Source organism: Salvia hispanica, chromosome 4 (genome assembly GCF_023119035.1).
Source record: "Salvia hispanica cultivar TCC Black 2014 chromosome 4, UniMelb_Shisp_WGS_1.0, whole genome shotgun sequence".
NCBI classification, from domain to species: Eukaryota; Viridiplantae; Streptophyta; class Magnoliopsida; order Lamiales; family Lamiaceae; genus Salvia; species Salvia hispanica.
In genome coordinates this window covers 24,974,660-24,996,863 of record NC_062968.1, presented here as the reverse complement: position 1 = coordinate 24,996,863, position 22,204 = coordinate 24,974,660, and the positions used below count along the sequence as shown (strand labels likewise).

The following is a 22,204-nucleotide window of genomic DNA, read 5'->3' as shown; positions in this document are numbered from 1 at the left end:
ATTCTAAATGATGAAAACAGGAAGAATATAAAAGGGTCTTCCTACGACTAATTTCGATGACAAAATCATCGAGAAATACCTACATTTATTAATAGAGAGCGCTAAAAATTTTCTTCTTCTCGGACCCCCCACTGCGAAATTCCTGGCTTCGCCACTGGGTGTGTGATATGTCTAAGTGGCCGGGAGACACCCAATCCTCCTCGGGCTCCACCGGCAAACGGTCGAGGTCGCAATCCGACGTCAGCTAAGATGAGTTGCCAAGCCAGTTTGTCGGAGCTCACTTGGATAGCTTCGACGCCGGTCCGAGCCGTTGGCGATGTCGTCCACATTTGAACATGCACTGAGTTTGATTTTTGTTTCGCATTTTGTGTTATAATATGTGTTCACTACTCTGTGTAGCATATTAAAATTAGATTTGCACATGATTCAAATATTATTTGTATAAGATAGTATTTTTTTTATTAGTAAATAAATACAAATTCAAAGATCGCATCACGAACTCGTGATACTTCATTAAATGCACGAAAGAAAATTACAGTTTATTCGTTGTATTGTTTTATTACGACCCTTCAGTCCTTCACCCTTATTTATATGGGCTTTGGTTTGGGACTTTGGGCTAAGTTATGAATCTAAGAAGGATTATAAGTTATAACTATGTCTCTTACTAGATTTATTAGGTTGGTCAATTTAGTTAAGTTAATTAATCAATCTAGCTACTTCATTCAAATATATTGCGATTGTCCATCATTATCCAAATTATGAATATGACTATTTTTAATTGATTATTTCACATGTTTAAAATTTCAAATATTCATTAGTTAATATAGGTTTGTTGACAACTTCAATTAATCAATAGTACTAGTATATTTTCAAAAAATGAAATAGTTCAAACATGCTAGCAATCCATATAACATGTTGGATAAAATTAGATATAATAATTATTTTAGAAGTTTGCGAATATATCATCAATTTGGTTGTTGAATTGAACTGAGACACAAGGCTATACAAAATCATAGTAGTGACATTAAAGCGTAGTTGATAAAATGCTTTTACTGTAATCAATAAATTAGGTTCAAATATTTAAAACAAAGTAGAAATAAATTCAAAGGATAAATAACTTAACTTTATTACTCCACACAGATTGGAAAAAAGAGAAATATCGTGAACGCATACTGGAATGAAAAGATGGAAGTACTATAATTTTATTTTAGTTGAGTTTAGTTTTTAAAGTTGAGGAGAAAATAGTGTTATAACAGCAGCAAAGGCCGTAAGAAGTAGTCTGTTGGTATTCAGTTTGCCACCACAACCACCGGTTTTCTGCTGCGACGTGGGTGGTCCGCCACTGCTTGGACTCGGAACCGCCGCTTCCATAAAAACATTATACAATCAGATTAATTAAACATTATTACTGAAAATGGAAATTTTATTTATGCATACCACTACCAGCTGGCCCTCCTGCTACAGGGCCGGCAGCATTTTCCCCAAGTTGGTAAAAAACCTGAGCATCTGGTGAATTTGGTGGCAAGTTGAGGAGAGCTGCATCGATTAATAAACTCAATTAATGAAGCTGAACATATAAATAAATATATATATATAAAGCAGGCTTACCCGGGCACTGTGAAATATTAGCCGGGGCGTTACAAATATGAGGAAGAGACAGAGCAAGTGTTACATTAATATTGAGGCCTAAATCAGGATCATTTCTATCCTTAATAACCACACACAGACACTTTTTGTTGGTTTTGAGAAGTTGCTTGAGACCATTGCAGCAATCTGGTGTGGGGGATTTTGCAGTTCCTCCTACATAAGGCAGACATGTTGCTAATCCCACTAATGACTGTGCACATGCTTCTTTGTCCTTGGATGTGTCGCAGACTGATAAGGTGAATAGCATCAAAGTTGATGCTAACAAGAAACAAGATTTCAATGTTATAGCCTTGGAGATATTCATTTTCTAGAGAGAGAGTTAGGTTTGATGAGTAACGTTTTATCCAAAAAAAAATGAGTGGCCAAATAAAAAACTCAAGGAAAGGGTGGGTGATTTGACATCCCTGGATTGGCTTATTCAATAATTACTTTGCCACCACCATGTCTAGTGCCTTGTCCACTACAGTTTTGAGTTTCTAGATGTGTGTATTATTATAAAGTGAAAAAATATAGTACTAGTAATTTAAGGGTTAGAAAAATAAAAGAATATGTACGATAATACTACTACTGTTTAGGGGTATAAGTTGATTCCACTGAAATGAAATGGAAAAACTGAGAACATAATTTATATAGGGTTACAAAAATAAAAGAATATGTACAATAATACTACTGTATAGGGGTTTTATTGATTCGTATTGCAAAATGATAAAACAGTTATTGGAATGTAGATTATATTTTTATATATTAATTTTATAATAGAATATAAGTGAAAAGAGTTAATAATAAAATTTATTATGAAAAATAGTAGTAATAAAATAAATGAAGACAATTATTTTAAATACTAGTTATTTGCTACACTTTGAGGGCATCCGCATCGCGTCTCGATGCGGCCTCCATCTCGTCTCGACGAGACGTGACATCTCGTCCCATGTCTCCTTCCGAAGAGGCCGGCCTCGAGACGTCTCGCCACGCGTCTTGGCGACGTGGCGAGCTGTGGTTCGTGCGTGACGCCCACTCGCCGACCCGCGAGTGGGCGTCGTTTATATCCGTTAAAATTGATTTTTTTTTTATTTTTTTTAAATCAGAAAAAATTCAAAAATTAAAAAAAATATACTAGCCGTTTATAGCCGTTTTTTTTCAAATTTGTAATTTTTTTACAATTTTTTTAAAGCCTCCAATCACTTCTATAAATATCAAATCATTCCCACAAATTATCCACTATAAAAAATTCTCTATTTTCACTCAAATTTTTTTAATGGTGTTTTTTTTTATTTTTTTATGATTTTAATTATGTATTTTTAATTGTTTTTAGGATTTTAATTATGTATTTTTTAATTTTTTAGGCCTTTAAATTGTAATTTTTATTTTATTTAATGAAGTGTGTGTTTTATTAATTGAATTTGTTGGAATTAAAAATAAAAAATGAAATTGAATGAATAGTTAAGGGATTAGATGATTAAGAGATGGAGGGATGCAAATGCTGTCTTTTAGTTAAGAGATGAGATGAAAAGTACAGTTAACAGTGGGACTCATAAATAATGAAGAGATAAGACGATTAAGAGATGGATAAGAGACAGAGATGCGGATGAACTGAATCATGTCATATTTCTTTTGTGTTCCCACCGTCTATTGATTAAAAAACCCCAAAAATATACAAAAGTTTTAAAAAAGCTACTACGTGTCAAAACAATTTATATAAGACTAAGTTGTGTAAGTGGATTATCATTGAATGGCACACCTACACCAACCCAATCCACTAGAAGTCGTGGATGTGACATTTGTATCCAAAAGTATCATTTAGCTCGACTTCATTAGACAGCAATGACATCACCTTTCGGTTAGGGTATTTATAAGCTCATTTTTTATTTTTACATTTGAATTTTCTTCCTTATTTTTTATTAAAATTTGAATAAAAGTATGCATAAATTACATTTATAGTTCTAAAAAATAAAAAAATTATACACAAATTATAAATATATGACTACAATATTATACACTTTTTATGTACTATATATGTATTCATATACTTTAATTAAATACATAAATAAACCTATTTTTTTAAAATAAACTAGATTTTGGTTATACAAAATTTGGTCACATAGATTTGTTGTATTTATAATACTCCATTCATCCATTATTAAGAGTCTTATTTCTTGGAGATACGAGCTTTAAAAAATATTTAAAAAATTAATGAAAAAAAATTAATGGAATATTAGTCTCACACTACAAAAAAAGCGCTAGATAGTGACGGAAACTAGTGACGGCATCTGCTAGCTCAACAACTAGTGACGGAAAAATGACTTAAAAGCGCTAGTCACTAAATAATGACAGAATATTCCATCACTAAAGCAAAGCAGTCGCCTATGTTTTCCGTCATTGGGTGGATTAATAGCTATAGTGACGGACAAATCTGTCAATAATATTTTTTATTAACAAGTTTTTTAATGACAGATCTGCCGAAACTTACTATGTCACTAACCTGTTAAGTGAAGAAATTTCACTGATTAGTGACAGATAATTTCGTTATCCGTCACTAAATTGCGAGTTTTTTTGTAGTGCCACTTGTATATACTATTAGTTTTAAATGAAATATGAGTGGAATGAGTTAGTGGAATATGAATCCCTTGTACCATTTATGATTAAAGTGAACTAGGACTCCTATTCGCAGACGAACTAAAAGAAAAAAAATGAGATTTGTATTTGCAAACAGAAACAAAAGTAGTGGATAAACAACTAGTTCCAAAATTTGCTATATTCCATTTTTTTTCACGTTACGTCAGTAATTTAAGTTTCTATCCCAATATCTACAACAACGCCCGCCTTTTCCGTTACTTTTTCAACATTTTACACATTTTAAAAAGTTTTTTAGTTAGTAAAAAATGAAATATATAGAAAAATAATGTAGATATAAAACACAATATTAAATTCTACACATAATATTAAATGCAAAAAAATGTACAACGAAAACAACAACAAAAAAGTACTAACAAACTTCAACAGTTAAGGATCCAAATTTCTTCGATCATATCTTGCTGGAGTTGAATGTGGACTTGTTGTTCGTGCATTGTAGCTTTTTTTTTCTTTTGGTTATTGGCCACATTGCCTCGTGCATTGTAGCTTGTTGATGAATAAATTGTTGAACTGGGGCTCGTGGGCTAGACCGGAGTGTAGGGGAGATCAAATGAGGTGTAATATGAGGTATATGTAATGACAAAAAAAAAAAATTATTTTTAAAAATTTTAATAAATTTTGCCTTTATAATCATACAAAAATTATCAAATTCAACACATAGTTTCAAGATATTAAATAATACTTACTCCGTTCCATAAGAATATGCACTATTTCCTTTTTAGTCTATCCTAAAAAAATATATTGTATAGTTCATAATTTTGGAAAGTCTTTTCTCTCTAATAAGATGAGACTCATGCCCCATTAATAATAGTTTAATTACCTTTTCTCCATACCTCTCTCATATTTTACTATTTTTGCATTAAAATTGGTGTTAAACTCAAAGCGCAAATTCTTTTGGGATTGATGAAGTATGAAACAAAAGATAATGTAATGAATATGTAAAGCATTGAAGTTAAGGTCACTTAAAAGCTAAACCGTTGTTTAACTCTCGTAATTATAGGATCAGTTGGCTTAACGAAACGGTCTTCTCTTAAGCAAGAGGTAGAATAAGCAAGTTTTGGATGTTGGGCTTCCACGTAGCTTTAAATTTTGGATCTAGTTAGTCAGCGGTATGTATACATATTTAGGGGTGGCAAAATGGATAGCGGGTAATGGGTAATTCCCACCTCAATCTGTTATTGGCCGGGTATTGGGTACCTTGCTACCCGACGGTAATAGGAAACGGGGTGGGATTAGATAGTGTGTTTTAGAGTTTTGCGAGTAGCGGGTATACCCACTACCCGCGCGGGTATATGGTATACCCGTTAATCCCGATAATACCCGTTATTATTAGTATTAGCTATATTTCATCTTTTAATACTCCCTCCGTTCCATATTAATAGAGATGTTTCAAATAATTAAAGTGGAGATAAAAAGTAAATACTAGTTAAATTATACTAATAGCCATATACACACTCATTTTTAAAAATTAAAAATAAATAGTTAGAGCGAAGAAAAATAAAGTAAGAGAGATAATAATGTAGAGAAAAGTATTTATATTATTATTTTTCCAAAATGAGTGAAGAAAATGAAATGCCTCTATTAAGACGGAACAATGGGAATACTTTATCTAAGAGTTCTTTTGAAATATTTTTATATTCCAACGAACATACAATTGAAAACTCACCGAGCTAGCTATAGAGTGTCTCGTCACTTTTATTCTCAGTCTATTCAACGTTTACCATCGATATTAATAAAGTAATTCGGGAACATTGACAATTATTATGTTTTTCAAATGTTTTATTAGGATTTTGGGTTGGGTACGAGTACCCGCAATGTCGGGTATGGGATACATATAGAAAATGGAAGAATTATAGAAAATATATGTCTCTCGCCTCCTTGTTGAAGATGGAAGAATTATAGAAAATGGTGGAATTTATGTGTAAAAAGGGAGATGGAATGGTGGCTCTAAAACTGGTGAATATTATGAGTTGGGTTATGGGATATTTACAGGTTCGAAAAATGTTTAGAGAAGGTATATTTCGTGCTCCATAAGTTAAGGAAAAGATTTGGCATCACAAGGTAATGTTTTTTTTCTTCTTTGAATTTTCGCCTTAATTCAGCACTTGACAACATTGCGTGATGTTCGTAAAATGACCATAAACTTTCACCACAGAACTCCAAATGAAATGTTCAAGGTATCAACACGAAGCTCTTTGGAAGATGAAGACAGAAGAGAATGGTACGAAGCACACTCTTATTAGACTTCAAAATTGCCGAAAAAATTGGATTAAACTGAGACTGTTGAGCGCGAACAGGCCCAGCGGGCCGCTGGAAAGTTTCCAAGCTCTCTGGACTTGTTTCAGCACCCACTGGCTGGAGTCCAACGGGCTGCTAGGTTGTACAGCTTCCAGATTTTGACCTTTTTCAGTACCCATTTAAATTTTTAGAATGGTTTTAACCCATACCAAATAAAAGGGTTATACAGCCCACTGGAATCACAATTTTGAAGCCATCGCCGGCGCTATTTCCAACGAGAAAACGCCGTGAAGAAGCAAATGGCCGGATCTGAAGAGTCCATTCAGTGTTCCATTTTAAGTGTAAATTTAAATGTTTATTATTTGTATTGCTCTTCAAACTCAAAAAAATAATTGATCCAAATAAACTACTCCGTAGACAGTAGTATATTGGAATGGGATGACTGGAAAATGAAAATAACATATGATAGATATCAATACCAATATGAATATGTACATACAACGGAAAAGAAGAAAAGAATATACCAAAAAATATGAAAGATTAATCCTTCCGGCTGAAGGAGCGGAAAAATCCCTTGGTTGTGGGAGATGCTTCACCGCTGGCTGCAGGAATATCGGCTAGGGCAGCGGCCCAGCGACGGATGCTGAGGGTCCTGGCCGTCTTGAAGCTGTGCGATCGCGGCAGTTTGGAGAAAACGTTTGACGATTGCGAGAGAATGAGATAAACGAGGCCTTGAACCAGAATGAAGAGCACCACCTTCACCAGAGTGCTTCCATCCATTTCCATGATTAACGATGTGAAACTCACAAAGCAGAATACAATCTTTAACTGCAAAAACAGGAATTTAAATCGTGTGGGACTTGATGAGCTTGCTTATTGATGATGGTGATGAAGATGATGATTGATTAGCTATATATATAGGCGGGTAGAGAGAGAGAGAGTTGGCGTTTCAAGCACGACGGCTTTGACTTGGCTTCTTTGTTGACTGCTTGGCATGGATTGGTCGTCAAATTGGTAAAAGTTCAATTAATTTTGCTCGGCACACTATTTCCTAATTGAGTTCTATTACATGCCCAATTCAAGATAAGCATTTGAAATATACGCTATGTGATTAAAACATTTGAACTTTATGTTTATTGAATCTGTCAACATTTTCTTAAGCGCCAAATCTGTTAATAACCAACTGTTGATGAAGAAACGTGGGATATTTGTTAGCGGTCTTCTTTACAACTATCCTAGGGCATATATTATTACTACTAATTTCTTTTAAAGGGGAAACATGAGTGCAAGGGCATGAAGCTTCCAAGTTTAAGAAGACATTACTTTCAACAAGGAACAATTTTGTGTGGACATGGATTGCCTATCCACTGACGTGTATGGGTAAGATAAGCTCAACTTTATTCTATAAAATAAGAATACCTAAAGTTTGATATTGATCGGTGGCAATTGACATGGATATTCACCCAACTCATATAGATATATGACCCATCTCAGCTTGATCGCTTTTTATCAATTCTAGGAACTAATTTCCAAAGTTGAATGGTCGAACTAATACGAAATTCATTATTAAATAACATTGAATCCATTTAAGATCGTTTTAATTTTTTTTTATCGTTTTAATTTATTATAAAAAAGAATGAACTAAAATTATTTAAAAATAAATTCTGTATAAAATAAATTAAAATGAACTCCGTATTATCTAATAACGTACTCACTCATTCTCATAATAGATGTCACACTTTTCTTTCTAGTTTGTTCCACAAAAGATGTCACATTTTCTTTTTTGGAAAAAATTCTCTCTCACATTAATATAAAAATATTATTTTATTTTTTCATTTAACACACAAAACAACACCGCCTAAAATCATGTGTCAATCCTAGGGCTGGGGAAAAATACCGAAAAAATGATATATCGCTCGTATCGTATTGAAAAATATCGAAAAATTATCGAATTTTCGATATATCGTAATTTTCGATACGATACGATGTCGTATCGAAAACTTTCGATATGATAACGATATGAATTTCCTTATATCGCGATATATCGTTTTATATCGAAAATACGATATATATCGAAAATTTTCGATATATCGATATTTTCGATATATATCGATATTATATTTTCGATATATATCGATATATATTTAAATTTTCGATATATATCGATATTTAACGATATATTGAATTTCGATACGATATATCGAAATATCGATACGATAACGATATGAAATTTTTTTATATCAAAAGTTCGATATATCGAAACATTCGATACGATAACGATATGATATTCTTTCATATCGATATTTTCGATACGATACACGATACAACGTTTTCGATACGATATATCGTATCGACCCACCCCTAGCCAATCCCCAAGTGTGACATCTACTATGGGACGGAGGGAGTACTAAAATAAAATAAAAAGAACTAAAAGCTAAGGGTTCGACGATTCAGCGCTATAAATTAGTTCGACATTGATTATAATCTGGGTAGTGATAAAATACAAACTTTATATACTCCCTCTGTCCCACGTTACTTGAGTCATTTCTTTTTTGCACTCGTTTTGGAAAAATAATAATAAATAGTTAAAATGGAGAGAAAAAAAAGTAAGAGAGAGAATAATGTAGAGAAGAGTCTTAACTATATTATTCTTTTTTTTACTTTATTTTCTCTTCACTTTAATTATTTATTATTATTTTTTCAAAACGAGTGCAAAAAAGAAGTGACTCAAGTAACGTGGGACAGAGGGAGTATTGTACAAACTCCAAATTCCTCAACACAGTGTCTACACAGTGTAAAATTTCAAGATTTTGAAGTTAATACAACGTCAACATAATGTCAACACAGCATCAACACACTATGTTGACATTTTCTGTTAATATTATTTTGCCATCTGTTGACATTTTCTAACAGTTCAGATCATATATTTCGAGTTTGTACAATATTTTAGAGTTTGCAACTGTTACGGGATAATTTCCCTTAACAAGAGTTTGGCAGTGTGAAGGCGCTCATCGGAGGAAAAACGGCAATCGCGGGGTCAAGCCCGCCGATCAAACCGTAAACAAAGATGAACAAAAAGATAAAATACAAGAATGAAAAATGCGTAAAAGGAAAATAAGATTATTTGATATTTTTTGAATGATTCAAATGAATAACAAGTCCCGCCCTTAACAAGAGTTCGGCAACGTAAATGCGCTCGTTAGAGGAAAAATGGCAATTGCGGGGTCAAGCCCGCCGATCAAACCATGAACAAAGATGAACAAAAAGATAGAATACGAGAATGAATCTTTCTTGATCGTGATCATATAGACAAACGAGGCGAAGTGTAACAGCCCGCCCTCCTAGGGTACAATAAATGCGGCGGCTGCTACCCAAACGGACTCCAAAGAAGTAAACATAGGCTAGGGTTTCATTCAAAGAGTACTGACCAAAAGAATTGGAAGGAATATCAGAGTATTTAATGCAACGACTTAACCTAGAAGTTTAAAGGAAGAAAGATATCATAAATGACGATCAAAAATCTTAAGAGTACGACACAATATCCAAGACAAGGTCACAAGAAAAGCCAAGGCCTCAAACCGAAGGCAAGATGCAAATATTCCCAAAAGAAATTCTAAAGTGTATCAAAATTCAGCGGAAAACGACCAAGAGAAAAGCATAGCTATGTATGATGACACAACTACACTTAGATTTCAACATCTCCATATTAATTAATTAAGCTGCTCAACACCCGCCACCGCTCGTCATCGTTCAACCTGCACATAAGGAAAACACATGCAGGGCTGAGTATTTTGAGATACTCAGTGAGCTCATTGCCAAAACATTTTATAAGTTATGCCACCCTTACCAAGTGAACTCGAGTTTTAAGCAGTTATAAAAGAATATCACGAGTATCACAAAATATATTTTCCATAGACTGGCCAGTCAAAATAACTCCCCATTTTCCTCAACATAATCCACAATCACAATCATTCCATGGTGCGACGAAAGTGTGGCCACACTTTTCGCCCACGAGACCGGCCGACTAGCAAGGACGGCTCCCGATCCCATCGTGTACACAGCCTGGTAGGGCTTGCGGCCCATACTCAGACCCGAATTCGTATAAACTTATCCATAGCCATATAGCCCAATGGAGCGAACTCACAAACTAGGCATCAGACACACAATATCACAATAAAACAGACATAGGCATGGCATAACAGTTAAACCACCCTTATACCACCAATCAATACTTTTGACAAAATAAAAGAGAGTTTTAAGAGTAAAGCCCACCTCGATTGCTTAGTTTTCAAGTAGTTTCGCTTTTCCGTTATCCGGCTTCGCAACCAAAGTTTCACCTTTTAATCACATAGGCACATATCACAAATTAGGTTCAATACTAGTCTTACTCATGCATGTCTCATTACTTTTCCCTCTTCCCAACGATTTATCTTATCATTACCAATTAATCAAGACCATGTTTATCACACAAGATTATTTAACCATCAAACACACACTACACAACACAACAACACACACACACACACGGCACACACACACACACGCCACGCACACACACACGGCACACACACATACACATGTTCCCACATCCCTTTTTATCCCTCTTTCACTCAACCAAGATGCATGAGGGTTCAAGAAGACCGATTAATCGGTTAGAAGAAGAAAAAGAAGAGGTAGAAGGAGAACAAGCATAACTCTTAAACAAAAATACCTTTTTGAGAAAAACGATCGGTAGAAAACAAGTATTAGCCTTGATTCTTCAAAGTTCTTGGATTAAACTTCAATTCTTCTCCAAAAGATAGCAAAATATTGGAGAGTAGAAGAAGAAAATTTGAGAGAGTGTGTGGGAGGTGGGGGCCGAAAATATGGGGGCTAGGGTTGGGGTTTTGGTTCTTATTTATAGAGTTCAACAAGATCTTTAGGTAATTAGAATAGAATATTTGGTAAGATCTCATTCTCCACAAATTAAATAAAATAAAATAATATTGTGAAGTAGGGAAGAAGAATTAACAAAAATAGATCCTAGGGCAAATCCCATAGGTTTCGAAAATTATGGCTTCTAAATAGCCAAGATTTTGTTTTGGTATTTTTCCATATAGAATAAAATATTATGGAGCAAAATAAAATAAGAATTCTCCTATTCTTGGAGTCAAAAATGGCGCCTCCTATGCCTAATTAAATAAGGCATGGATTTTCAAATATTGCCTAGAATAAGGTAAGGCAAGATCTCTTGAGGTATGGAAAGATTTGGTAGAATAATTAAACTCTAGGTATGGAAGGAAATCAAGTAAGGAGTCAAATAAAATAAAATAATTCCTTCCTTCCCAAATATGGTGATTTTCGAAAATCACTAGAAAAATAAGGGGGCTCGATTTTTACATCTCTAAACAAGGAAATAATTGGCTCTTGGAATTTAATTTGGATAAATATCCCAAGGATTAAATAAATTCCGGAAGAAAATCGAATTTCTCTTCAAAGGGGTCTAGGGTTCGAAAATTACAAGAATTAGGGTGACAAGTAAGCCTGTGCAAGTTGATCGTGCCACTATTACTAGATCTTGTAGCTCGTATTTGTGTGGAGGTTGATTTGTCGCGCCCCATCGTTGAGGAGATTGATATCAGTATTGCGGGTAAACAGGTGACATTGAAGGTGAAATGGGAAAAAATCCCTTATTGTTCCGAGTGTAAACATGTGTGCCACTCGGCGTTGACTTGTTATGCTTCGGGGAAGCGGCCCATGCCACCTAAGAGGGACTACTCCCACGGGCCTCCTCCACAGAGCCGGCCAGCTCCTAACAGAGAGGGAGAGCCACGTAAGGCAGAGCAGTCTTGATGCACTTTTTATTAGCACTAAATAAACCTGCAAGTATACCGAGTATATATAGTATAGCTAAAGGTTAGTACCGGATATCGAACACGGGGAAGACGAACACAAAGTGTTTATCCTCTACTAAGACTCAAATACTATCTGGAAAAACAAGTGGGTTTTGAAAACTTTTGGAAAACTAAAAACAATAGAAAGCATAGACCAACTAAAAGCGAATAAAACACGGAGAAAGACGATAGAGATAAGGGAATCCCAGGGATGTGTGTTCACAGTTATGGTTATACAAAATTCCAACTACAATACCCTAGCACAGTTATTACTTTGATAGAACGAGTCACCTAGCTTATGCTCATGCGATACAAACATTGATTACAAGATTAGGGTTTTCAATCCTAACACGTAACTCCAAAAAGCTCCTAAGACCCTTGAAAAGTCCTCACTCTCAATTAACAGTGCCGTTTTAAGGGAAGCTAACTATAGCGTCTACTAAGTGGATCTAACTCGCTAGAACTCTGTCACAGTTATGAAACAAGTTATATTAAATCATACACAATTGTGTCACTCAATCATGCAGCATCAAAATTACTTAGGGAAGAAACAAAGTAAAAACAAAACGGATATTAAATAGAAAAAGAAATTTGTATAACCAAAGTCGTTACTAACACATCCCTAGAATCCTATGAGTTTAGTTACACATAAATGAATAAGCTAAAAACATAGATTGAAGGGAAGACAATTTGAACATAAAACTAAAGCAAATAAAACCCGTAGGTTGAATCCTTGTCGTTCTTGATGTTCTTGAAATCCTTCTCCAACTCCTTGCACCAATGAAGTACTCTAGGTCTTGATCTCTATGAAGTATTTTGCAAGTAGAAGTTCTCTCTCTTTGATGAAGCTTGAGGTCTTATTTATAGAGGAAAGCCATTCCTTGTTGTAGAAGGAAAAGATCTCCAAAATATGGTAAATCTGGGCGCAAATCTAGGGCTTCTCGAATTCGCCGCCTTTCTCCGGCGGACCGCCGCACCTTGGTTGGCGGTCGCCGCGTTGGAGTCCAGAGAGTCTGTTCCCTCGGCGGCGGACCGCCGCACGTCTTTCGGCGGTTGCCGGAAGAGACTTCTCTTCCAAGCACATTTTTCCGAGGCGGACCGCTGCATTGATCTGCCCGCCGGGCGCCGGCGGTCGCCGCACACATCTGCGGCGGTCGCCGGTCGCCGTCTGACTCCAGATTTCCAAACTTGGCGTTTTGGCTCCCTTTTTCAGCTCAATTATGCACATTTCTCACAAAACACGTCAAAATACCAAAATAGACAAAATATGCAAATAATGGACATGTAGAGTGACTTTGACATTTTTGTTTGTCCTCGAACAAAACAATAAAGACACAAGAATAGACGCACGGAATGCACAAGGACTAGATGTCATAATTGCCTCAAAAGATTGAAGAACAATTTAAACATGTATTAACGCAATCAAATCAAGCAAGGCTTATTAGTGCACTTTCATTACTAACTCGTGGAACACCTTGAATTCAAGCCCTCGCATGTGACAAACTTCCAAAGATGGGAAGTGTTCTCTCACTCTCAAAGTGTATAAGGATAATGTGTATATAAGCACTCAAATCATGCATCATGCAAAGTTTACCATAGGCTTGCTCAAAGTCTAATCCCTCCTCTACTAAATGTGATTAAGCTTCAAAAGTCCGAAAGGTCTTTATCTTTGGTTGTAATGTAGGCTCTTTGGTAGGTGAAGAATATTTGGCTAAAAGTGACTTAAAAATAAAAATATCCCAAGTAGAGTAAAGATAACTCCACTTTTCTAAACCCAAGACACTATTAACACTTTATTTATTTCTCCTTCAACTCACTTTCCAATCCTTTGATTTTCTTTTCATTTCACAACCTTTCACACATTTCTTTCTTTTTCTTTTTCTTTCTTACACATCCTTTTTTTTTCTAAGATCAAGCACATATTTGGAATTTTTCTCAATTTCACAACTTGTACTTTTCTTTACATTAAGCACACCACTTTTTATACTTTCTCCTTATCTCTCCAATTCCTTTACAAAATAAGATAGCAAAAACTAACTAACCCAAGGAATTGTCACCATCATTTTGGCTTCCAAAGAATAGGCTTAAAGGCTCAAAATTGGCTCCAAAGGGAAAAAATTTGAAATTTTGAGAAGGTCAATATTTTGGACAAAAGTAGGCTAAGAAAAGATGGTCAATCATCCTCCTAAATCAACTTAAACACTATGTAAACTTAGGCAAGGCTAGGAGCAAGTTCTAGAAACATAAACATGAATGCAGATAAATCACACAAGAATGAAATATAGGCTCAAATCCTCACAAGGTATAAATCATGATTCAAGGCGAACAAGCAATTCACTAATTATGCACCTTTTCACCAAACCATCAAATCAAAACGTTAAGCCACAATTAAACATAGATGGAATGTAATATCATTGGCAACTCGGTCTAAAGTATGTCCCTAAGCATGTGTGTTTCAAAGTTCTTCACGTTAAGTTCACGACATGGATTCAAGAAAACATTTTTAGAACACAAAATTCACCTATGAGGTTTTGAAAAACAAAAACAAAAATCCTAAACTCACAGTCCACCACTAAACTTATTTACAACAAAGTGTAAACTAAGTTTGCAGAGTTGGTAGGGACGTGAGTAAACTACTGAAAAAAAACGTACCTTGAAAATTGCGCTTTTGTTTTTAGTCGTTAGCTCGACTTGAAGTGGCCCACTAATTGGGCGGATCAGCGACCCGAGTGTTGAAAATAGGCATAGGGAGCAACTTGGTCCCTAGCTTCTTCCACCACTTGTATTTCCCCTTATTTGTTTTGATAACATAAATCTCGGGGTCCTCCTTGGTTGCCTTCTTCCTCTTTTGCCTCTTTTTCTGCGGGACAGAAGTGGAGGGATTAGTATCGTCCTTTTTGGGAGAACGTCTTACCTCTTTTATAGTGTAGATGGCAGATGTAGTATACTCCCCTATTTCAAAGGTTGGGTGATAAGGCTAATTTCATGCATCGGTAATGTGCGAAAAATGTTATAATTTGCTGGGTCTAACACGTTTCCTAAGCCAGGTGTGTGAAGAAAATCGCTAGATCAAGGAAGTACTGAAGGAGATGGTCTAGCGAAGGAAATGAACAAAGTGAGCAGAATTTACAAGGGAAATTGGCGTGATAGAGGAGTCAATAGCTGAGGGCAACAAAGTCTTATCTATACCTCGCTGGGCCCCACTCAAACGCCTATATATAGAAGAGCATGCAACGCAAGAACTATCACTTTTTTTTACTCTTCTTAGCTCACACACTTTACACACACTTGGGAATGGATCTGGGGTAGTCGGGAACGGAAGGTTATTTTCTTAGAAATTTCGTGGTTGGCAACACCGTCCGAGTGTGGGCGAAGATACAATTACTTTTAATTTCAGTTGTTTTGCTGGTTTTTACCGTCGAACTTCACTTTTGGGAGTCGACCTTGCTGTGGATGATACTTATTTGTCTTTCTGTTTGTTGATCTGCATTTAGCAGTTTCAAGTCAATTTGCATAGATCTCTCTGCTGTTAGTTTATTTCTTCAAATGTTATGTCGATCTCTGTTTATTTTGATGTTGTGGTGTTTGATATGGAATTTGGTGATAGATCTGTGGTTATTTGAGTATTCGGAGTTCCTTGTTTAAATCTAACGTGATGAAGAGTTTCTGTTGGTTGGAGTTCATGTTGGACGCTTGGATCCGGAGTGGATTTAGCGTCGGAGGTTGGATTCGACGTGTGGAAAAATAGTTGTTCGATGGATTCTGTTTTTCTTCTTGTTTTCTGTTTCGCTTCGTCTAGAGTATGCAGATCTATTAGGTTCTTCGTTGTTTATGCATTAATTTGATTTAAAAGTCAGTTGCTCTGTTTTAATTTCGCTTATGTTGAATTTCTTAAGAAGTTTTACGCAATTTGGTTGTAGAAGACGATGTCGTTGTTAGTTAGTACGAGAGTTAGTTATTCTGCCAACTTTTCGTTCGTACTTTGCTTTTTTAGTCATGGTCCCCACAGTAGGTTTATTTCCTAGGTCTAGCTGTTAGCTTAAGAATTTTTAATGTTTCCCAAGTCAAGTTAATTTTGTTTTTCCTCAACCCAAGAAAATGCGTGGCAGCAGCCAACACCAAAAACACACCCAAATCCTTGAACATGAGTATTAAGCATCCTTCTCTGTGGGATCGATCCCTACTTCCCTATACTAGGTTTAGTAAAGTGGTTGAGGGTTTTTGAAAGAAGTGCTCTGTGTGTCCGACGACCGGGATTCCTTGCGATCAACGAGTTCCTAGACCACGTGATCTAGTGGATTTGCTGGATCCAGGAAACCTGTTATTCCCTATTTGAATACACGCACACACAGATCCAAGGCTTTTCATTGGGGTTTGGTCAAATCTGTGACCATGACTGCCCTACACTGCTGTTCCATCTTTGCCCGCTTTGCTTCCTCAAACTTGAGCATCTCGCTTTCGATCTTATAGGTGGATTGGCTATGGTTGTCGCTAATTGTGATCTCGCCACGACCTACATCAATCAAAGCTTTGCAAGTGGCAAAAAAATCTCTCCCTAAGATTAGAGGGACGTTCTTGTCTACTTTCATGTCAAGCACAATAAAATCGGCGGGAAAAATGAAATCATCTATTTTCACTAAGACATCCTCAATCATACCAAAAGTTTTTATGGTCGAGTTATCGGCCAACCTGAGTGTTACGTCTGAAGTTTTGAGTGGCCCAATGTTGAGCTTTTCGTAGTACTTCAGCGGCATGAGATTGATGGAAGATCCTAGATCGCATAGGGCCTTGTCAACCTTTCCCTCTCCAATCCGGCATCGGATAATGAATTGGCCCGGATCTCTCTGCTTCACTGCCTTCTCCTTTTGGATGATCTCGCTGCAATGATGTGGTAGCTTAAGGTCGGCTTTTGTTGGCTTTCTCTTCCTCATCACCGCCTCCCTTAGTAGCTTTGCGTACCTAGGTATTTCCTGCAACGATTCAACTAAAGGAATGTTAGTATGAACTTTACAAAACATGTTAAAAAAATGTTTAAAATGCTCTCGAGCTTAAACTTCCTCTTTGGCTGGAAAGGTAGCACAATCCCATTGTGCCGCACGAGTCCCTGCTGAGCGGGTGCTTCTGCCATCTCTGTGGCGGCCCGCCGCATAGTGTGCGGCGGTCTTCCGATGGCTGGGCAGACTCCATTTTGTGCTTCAGTGGCGGTCCGCCGCGTGGTGTGCGGCGGTCCACCGGCGACTGGGCAGTCCCCAGTTTTCTGCTTTGCCACCCACTTTTTGTTGACGTCGTCCACTCGTGTGGCTGCCTTTGCCCTGTCCTCATCTAACTTCTTTTGGATTTGCTCCATTTGCGTGTTGATGTTGGCTATGGCAGTTGAGATCGTGTTCATTCCCTGCTCGAGGTTGTTTATTCTAGCTTCGACCACTCCGATCTTGGTGTCATTAACCTTCCTGTCTTGCGCGATTACCTCCAAGATCCTTGTGATCCCTTGTTCATACTTTTCCTCCTTCTTGAGTGTCTCAACTACTCCTCCCTTGCTAACATTAAATCCTGCGGAGGGTTGCAAGTAATTATTGTTAGAATAAGAGAGATTAGGATGAGGTCGGTTTCCATTATAATTATTGAAATTACCGCCCCCTGGTTAGGGCGATAATTATTGTTGTAATTTCTATTGGGACCGCCTCCTTGCATGTAGTTGATTTCCTCCACTGTCGGGGTAGGAGTTTCGGGTTTAGAGACTGCTATAATGGAGGTTGGTGGAATCGGGTCCTCCTTCCTTGATGAATCCATTTGGTCCACCCTAACTCGAAGCTCGGCCAATTCCTTTGCAAAAGAGCTTTCCTCGGCTTCTTCAACTGCAACTATCCTTTTTAGGTTATGCCTTTCTTTCGACCACCCCCTGCTGTTGGTGGCGAATTCCTCTATCACCGCCATGGCTTCCTCACCTGACTTCCTTAAGAACCCTCCATTTGCACCTGAATCAAGCATAGCACAAATTTTCTCGTTAAACCCATTATAGAGAATTCCTACCTGATGGTCCACGGTGAAACCATGGTTAGGGCACTTTCGGAGAAGGGCTTTGAAACGAGCAAATGCCTCATAGAGGGGTTCGTCATGGCCTTGTATGAATTGGAAGATCTCGCTTTTGAGCTTCAATATTGTGCCCGACGGATAGTACTTGTCGAGGAAGGCAGCTACAATGTCCTTCCATGTGGAGACCTTTTCTCTGGGCATACATTCAAACCACTCTTTAGCAGAATCAGTTAATGAAAAGGGAAAGAGTCTTACCCTTATGGAATCGTCATCGACACCATTCAACTTGAGAGTGTTTGAGATCTCCACAAATTTGGAGAGATGGCGATTGGCATCCTCTGTAGCCCTACCTGCAAAAGGAGTTTGCTCGACCCTTTGAATAAGGGGCATGCGTAACTCGAAATTGTTAGCGTCTATACGAGGTCCTTCGGGAAAGGTTATCATATTCCCATGATTGAACATGTTCATCACGGGTTGTATTTCCTGATTCTTCTTCTCTAAAGCCTCGCGGGCTGCCCTTTCCGCATCTCTCTCATCTATCAGTAGCTTCACCATTTCCTGCAATTTCTCGATGTCTGTTCGGTCACCCATTGTTCCTGATCCTGATCCTTTTTCACTTCTTATTTTCCTACGAGCTCTTTCAAGTTCCAAGTCGAGCGGTTCTAGGCTGTCCTTCCCAGAGCGCGTTCGCATACAAAACCTGCAAGAACCAAAAACAAAAACGAATTAGAAACTAAAATTAAAAACAGAAAGCAATTAAAATCCAAAGTAGCAAAATTGTTCGTTTGAAGATATCACTCCAAAGTGAATTGTCTTCTCCGGCACCAAAAACTTGATGAACTTTTTATTAGCACTAAATAAACCTGCAAGTATACCGAGTATATATATATAGTATAGCTAAAGGTTAGTACCGGATATCGAACACGGGGAAGACGAACACAAAGTGTTTATCCTCTACTAAGACCCAAATACTATCTGGAAAAACAAGTGGGTTTTGAAAACTTTTGGAAAACTAAAAACAATAGAAAGCGTAGACCAACTAAAAGTGAATAAAACACGGAGAAAGACGATAGAGATAAGGGAATCCCAGGGATGTGTGTTCACAGTTATGGTTATACAAAAGTCCAACTACAATACTCTAGCACAGTTATTACTTTGATAGAACTAGTCACCTAGCTTATGCTCATGCGATACAAACGTTGATTACAAGATTAGGGTTGTCAATCCTAACACGTAACTCCAAAAAGCTCCTAAGACCCTTGAAAAGTCCTCACTCTCAATTAACAAGTGCCATTTTAAGGGAAGCTAACTGTAGCGTCTACTAAGTGGATCTAACTTGCTAGAACTCTGTCACAGTTATGAAGCGAGTTATATTAACTCATACACAATTGTGTCACTCAATCATGCAACATCAAAATTACTTAGGGAAGAAACAAAGTAAAAACAAAACGGATATTAAATAGAAAAAGGAATTTGTATAACCAAAGTTGTTACTAACACATCCCTAGAATCCTATGAGTTTAGTTACACATAAATGAATAAGCTAAAAACATAGATTGAATGGAAGACAATTTGAACATAAAACAAAAGCAAATAAAAATGAGTAAGGTGACTAAGCAAATTTAAGCCGACACATATTATATATATAAATAAGAGATGAAAGTCAGCTTGAGGAAGGAAAAATAAAAATAAAGCAGAAGAAAAGTAGAGTTGGAGACGTAGATCAGAAAGTAAAATTTTATACAGTTATGCACTAAAATTAAATAGAATTCCCGCTCTCGGATTCAAGGTTAGACATATGACCATGTAGTTTTAAAATATGTATATACTTTTGTTGTTGGTTAAATGTATACTATGATAATAGGATCGAGAAACTGACTAGGAGACAGATTCAGAACATGGGTTATTTGTCGTAATCAGGTGTATATAAATCACACTTTTAATTTTACATATTTATGTGATTGATTGCTACGCGTTAAATTGGAGCGAATATTTGAATTATATGATGTGAAATTAAAATGGCAATGTGTTATTTGATATTAATGGTGGAATATAATATGGATATGTGATTGTTGCAAGAGATATGTAATTGATGCAATTGATATGTTTACACATGGTTTTAGAATTATTTGAATCATTGGATTAAAAAGGATCTGTGACAGTCATGCCTGGGTCTGATATCAATGGCAATGGACCTACGGGTCATATACAATGGCAATGGACCTACGGGTCATATATATACAATGGCAATGGACCTTCGGGTCTTATATATGTATACAATGGCAATGAGACCTACGGGTCATATATACAGTGGCAATGGACCTTAGGGTCATATATATATATATGTACAATGGCAATGAGACCTTCGGGTCAGATACAATGGAATCTTGGGCAGATGTCGGGCTTGATTTGTCACAGAATAATAAACTGAATAGTGTGGCATATGCATATGTACATGAAATTGTTTCTAATAATTTGTTGGTTATTGTTATATATATTTCTTAAAGAATATATTGATATCTGGATGTGGAATTAAAGGTAAGGTTTATATACACTGAGTTGTGGCTCATATAAACCACTAATATTTTTCAGGAATAAGATATCAGTGAAGTTTTTCATTGACATGGGTCGTAGGAATTGCACATGTTATCGGGGTCGGCGGCTGACGCGTTTTGGAAACCTTCTCTTCCTCATCATTTTTGCATGTAGATAAATATATAGTATATAGAGTGGTGAGAGGGTCCCACTAGAGTTTAGAATGGTTTGAAATATTCAATTGATAAATGTTGATTTTTGGAATTATATAATATGCGTGCTTTTGAAAATTTAAAATATATTTATAGTAAGTGCATACGTCATAAAGGTTGAGGAGTGACAATTATAATAAAGATACCAGGAGATTTTGGGGATTAAAACGTTTTTCGGATATTTTGGTTTAAACATGTCACGACCATAGCTCCCTAGTGCTAGTGAGCATAGTTATTTCGCGACTAATATAAGCTCATCAATCATAAATTAAGCATACAAGAAACAATTCAACTCGAGGAAATAGTTTTGAAGGCGAATGGGTACATAGTCAAAAGAAAGTCAGAGTGCGGTCTAGGTTCATAGACTCCTAGTACAAAATCCTAATGCAGCGGAAAAAGTCCAAGACAAAGTAGTATGTATGAAAACATACTACTTTGGGCTATCTAACTACTTATTGGATGATCGTTCTCAACACCTTCGCCTTCTCGTCTACGTTCAACCTGCACATTTGAAATTAAACATGCAGGGCTGAGTATTTGGTATACTCAGTGGGCATATTGCCAAAACAGTTCTATTTTTATTTGTCAAGCCACAGTTGAGTGATCACGGGATTTTTATTTAAAAAGGCCCGAGTCACTAAATACTTTCCTTTCATATAGATTTTGATTGCACAATCACATAACTTAAATATCATATCTGAACTTTGTCTGGGACCCGAATTCGATTTAACTAAATTAGCATAGCCAAGCAGATAGGTAACCATAAAACAAAACATGGCATGACAAACATACTTGAGTAAAGATTCACATTTTCATACTAAAATCAGATTTGAAAGAATGCCCACCTCAAAAGCTAAATCCCTTTCCGTAAATTTCTTTAACTTGGCCTTAGACGACGTACGAAGACGTCCCTTTAGGAAATAAAATAATACTTAATTAGACAAGAAGTCAAAGAAAATTAAACGTGAATGCATCCTAAGCGTATGCTCATTTTATTCTTTTTCACATTTTTTTCTAGAAAAATTCTAGAATCCT

The 22,204-nt window shown here is 36.4% G+C and overlaps 2 protein-coding genes, 1 long non-coding RNA gene and 1 other non-coding gene across 5 annotated transcripts; 1 reads left to right on the top strand and 3 right to left on the bottom strand.

Moving 5' to 3' along the window:
• Positions 1-1,101: 1,101 nt before the first annotated feature.
• On the bottom strand, positions 1,102-2,003 carry LOC125219785 (non-specific lipid transfer protein GPI-anchored 14-like). Of its 2 annotated transcripts, none has more exons than XM_048121849.1 (3): positions 1,609-2,003; positions 1,444-1,536; positions 1,102-1,364 (listed from the first exon to the last, which is right to left on the bottom strand). In XM_048121849.1, exons 1-3 carry the CDS (start codon positions 1,949-1,951, stop codon positions 1,225-1,227), a joined length of 576 nt encoding a protein of 191 aa, XP_047977806.1. In that variant the 5' UTR covers positions 1,952-2,003; the 3' UTR covers positions 1,102-1,224. The 2 variants fall into 2 exon arrangements, with proteins under 2 accessions (XP_047977806.1, XP_047977805.1); XM_048121848.1 differs by having other exon boundaries at positions 1,438-1,536; positions 1,609-2,001.
• Positions 2,004-16,753: 14,750 nt separating this feature from the next.
• LOC125220756 lies at positions 16,754-19,013 on the bottom strand. Its single transcript, XM_048122898.1, has 3 exons — positions 18,068-19,013; positions 17,470-17,939; positions 16,754-17,359 (listed from the first exon to the last, which is right to left on the bottom strand). Exons 1-3 carry the CDS (start codon positions 19,011-19,013, stop codon positions 16,754-16,756), a joined length of 2,022 nt encoding a protein of 673 aa, XP_047978855.1.
• Positions 18,436-18,542, top strand: LOC125185750. Its single transcript, XR_007170251.1, has one exon. It is a non-coding gene; the product is annotated as a small nucleolar RNA R71 (small nucleolar RNA).
• Positions 19,014-21,413: 2,400 nt separating the features above from the next.
• LOC125218364 lies at positions 21,414-22,082 on the bottom strand. The gene is made up of 2 exons (XR_007175945.1): positions 22,015-22,082; positions 21,414-21,670 (listed from the first exon to the last, which is right to left on the bottom strand). It is a non-coding gene; the product is annotated as an uncharacterized LOC125218364 (long non-coding RNA).
• Between the last annotated feature and the right edge of the window lie 122 nt (positions 22,083-22,204).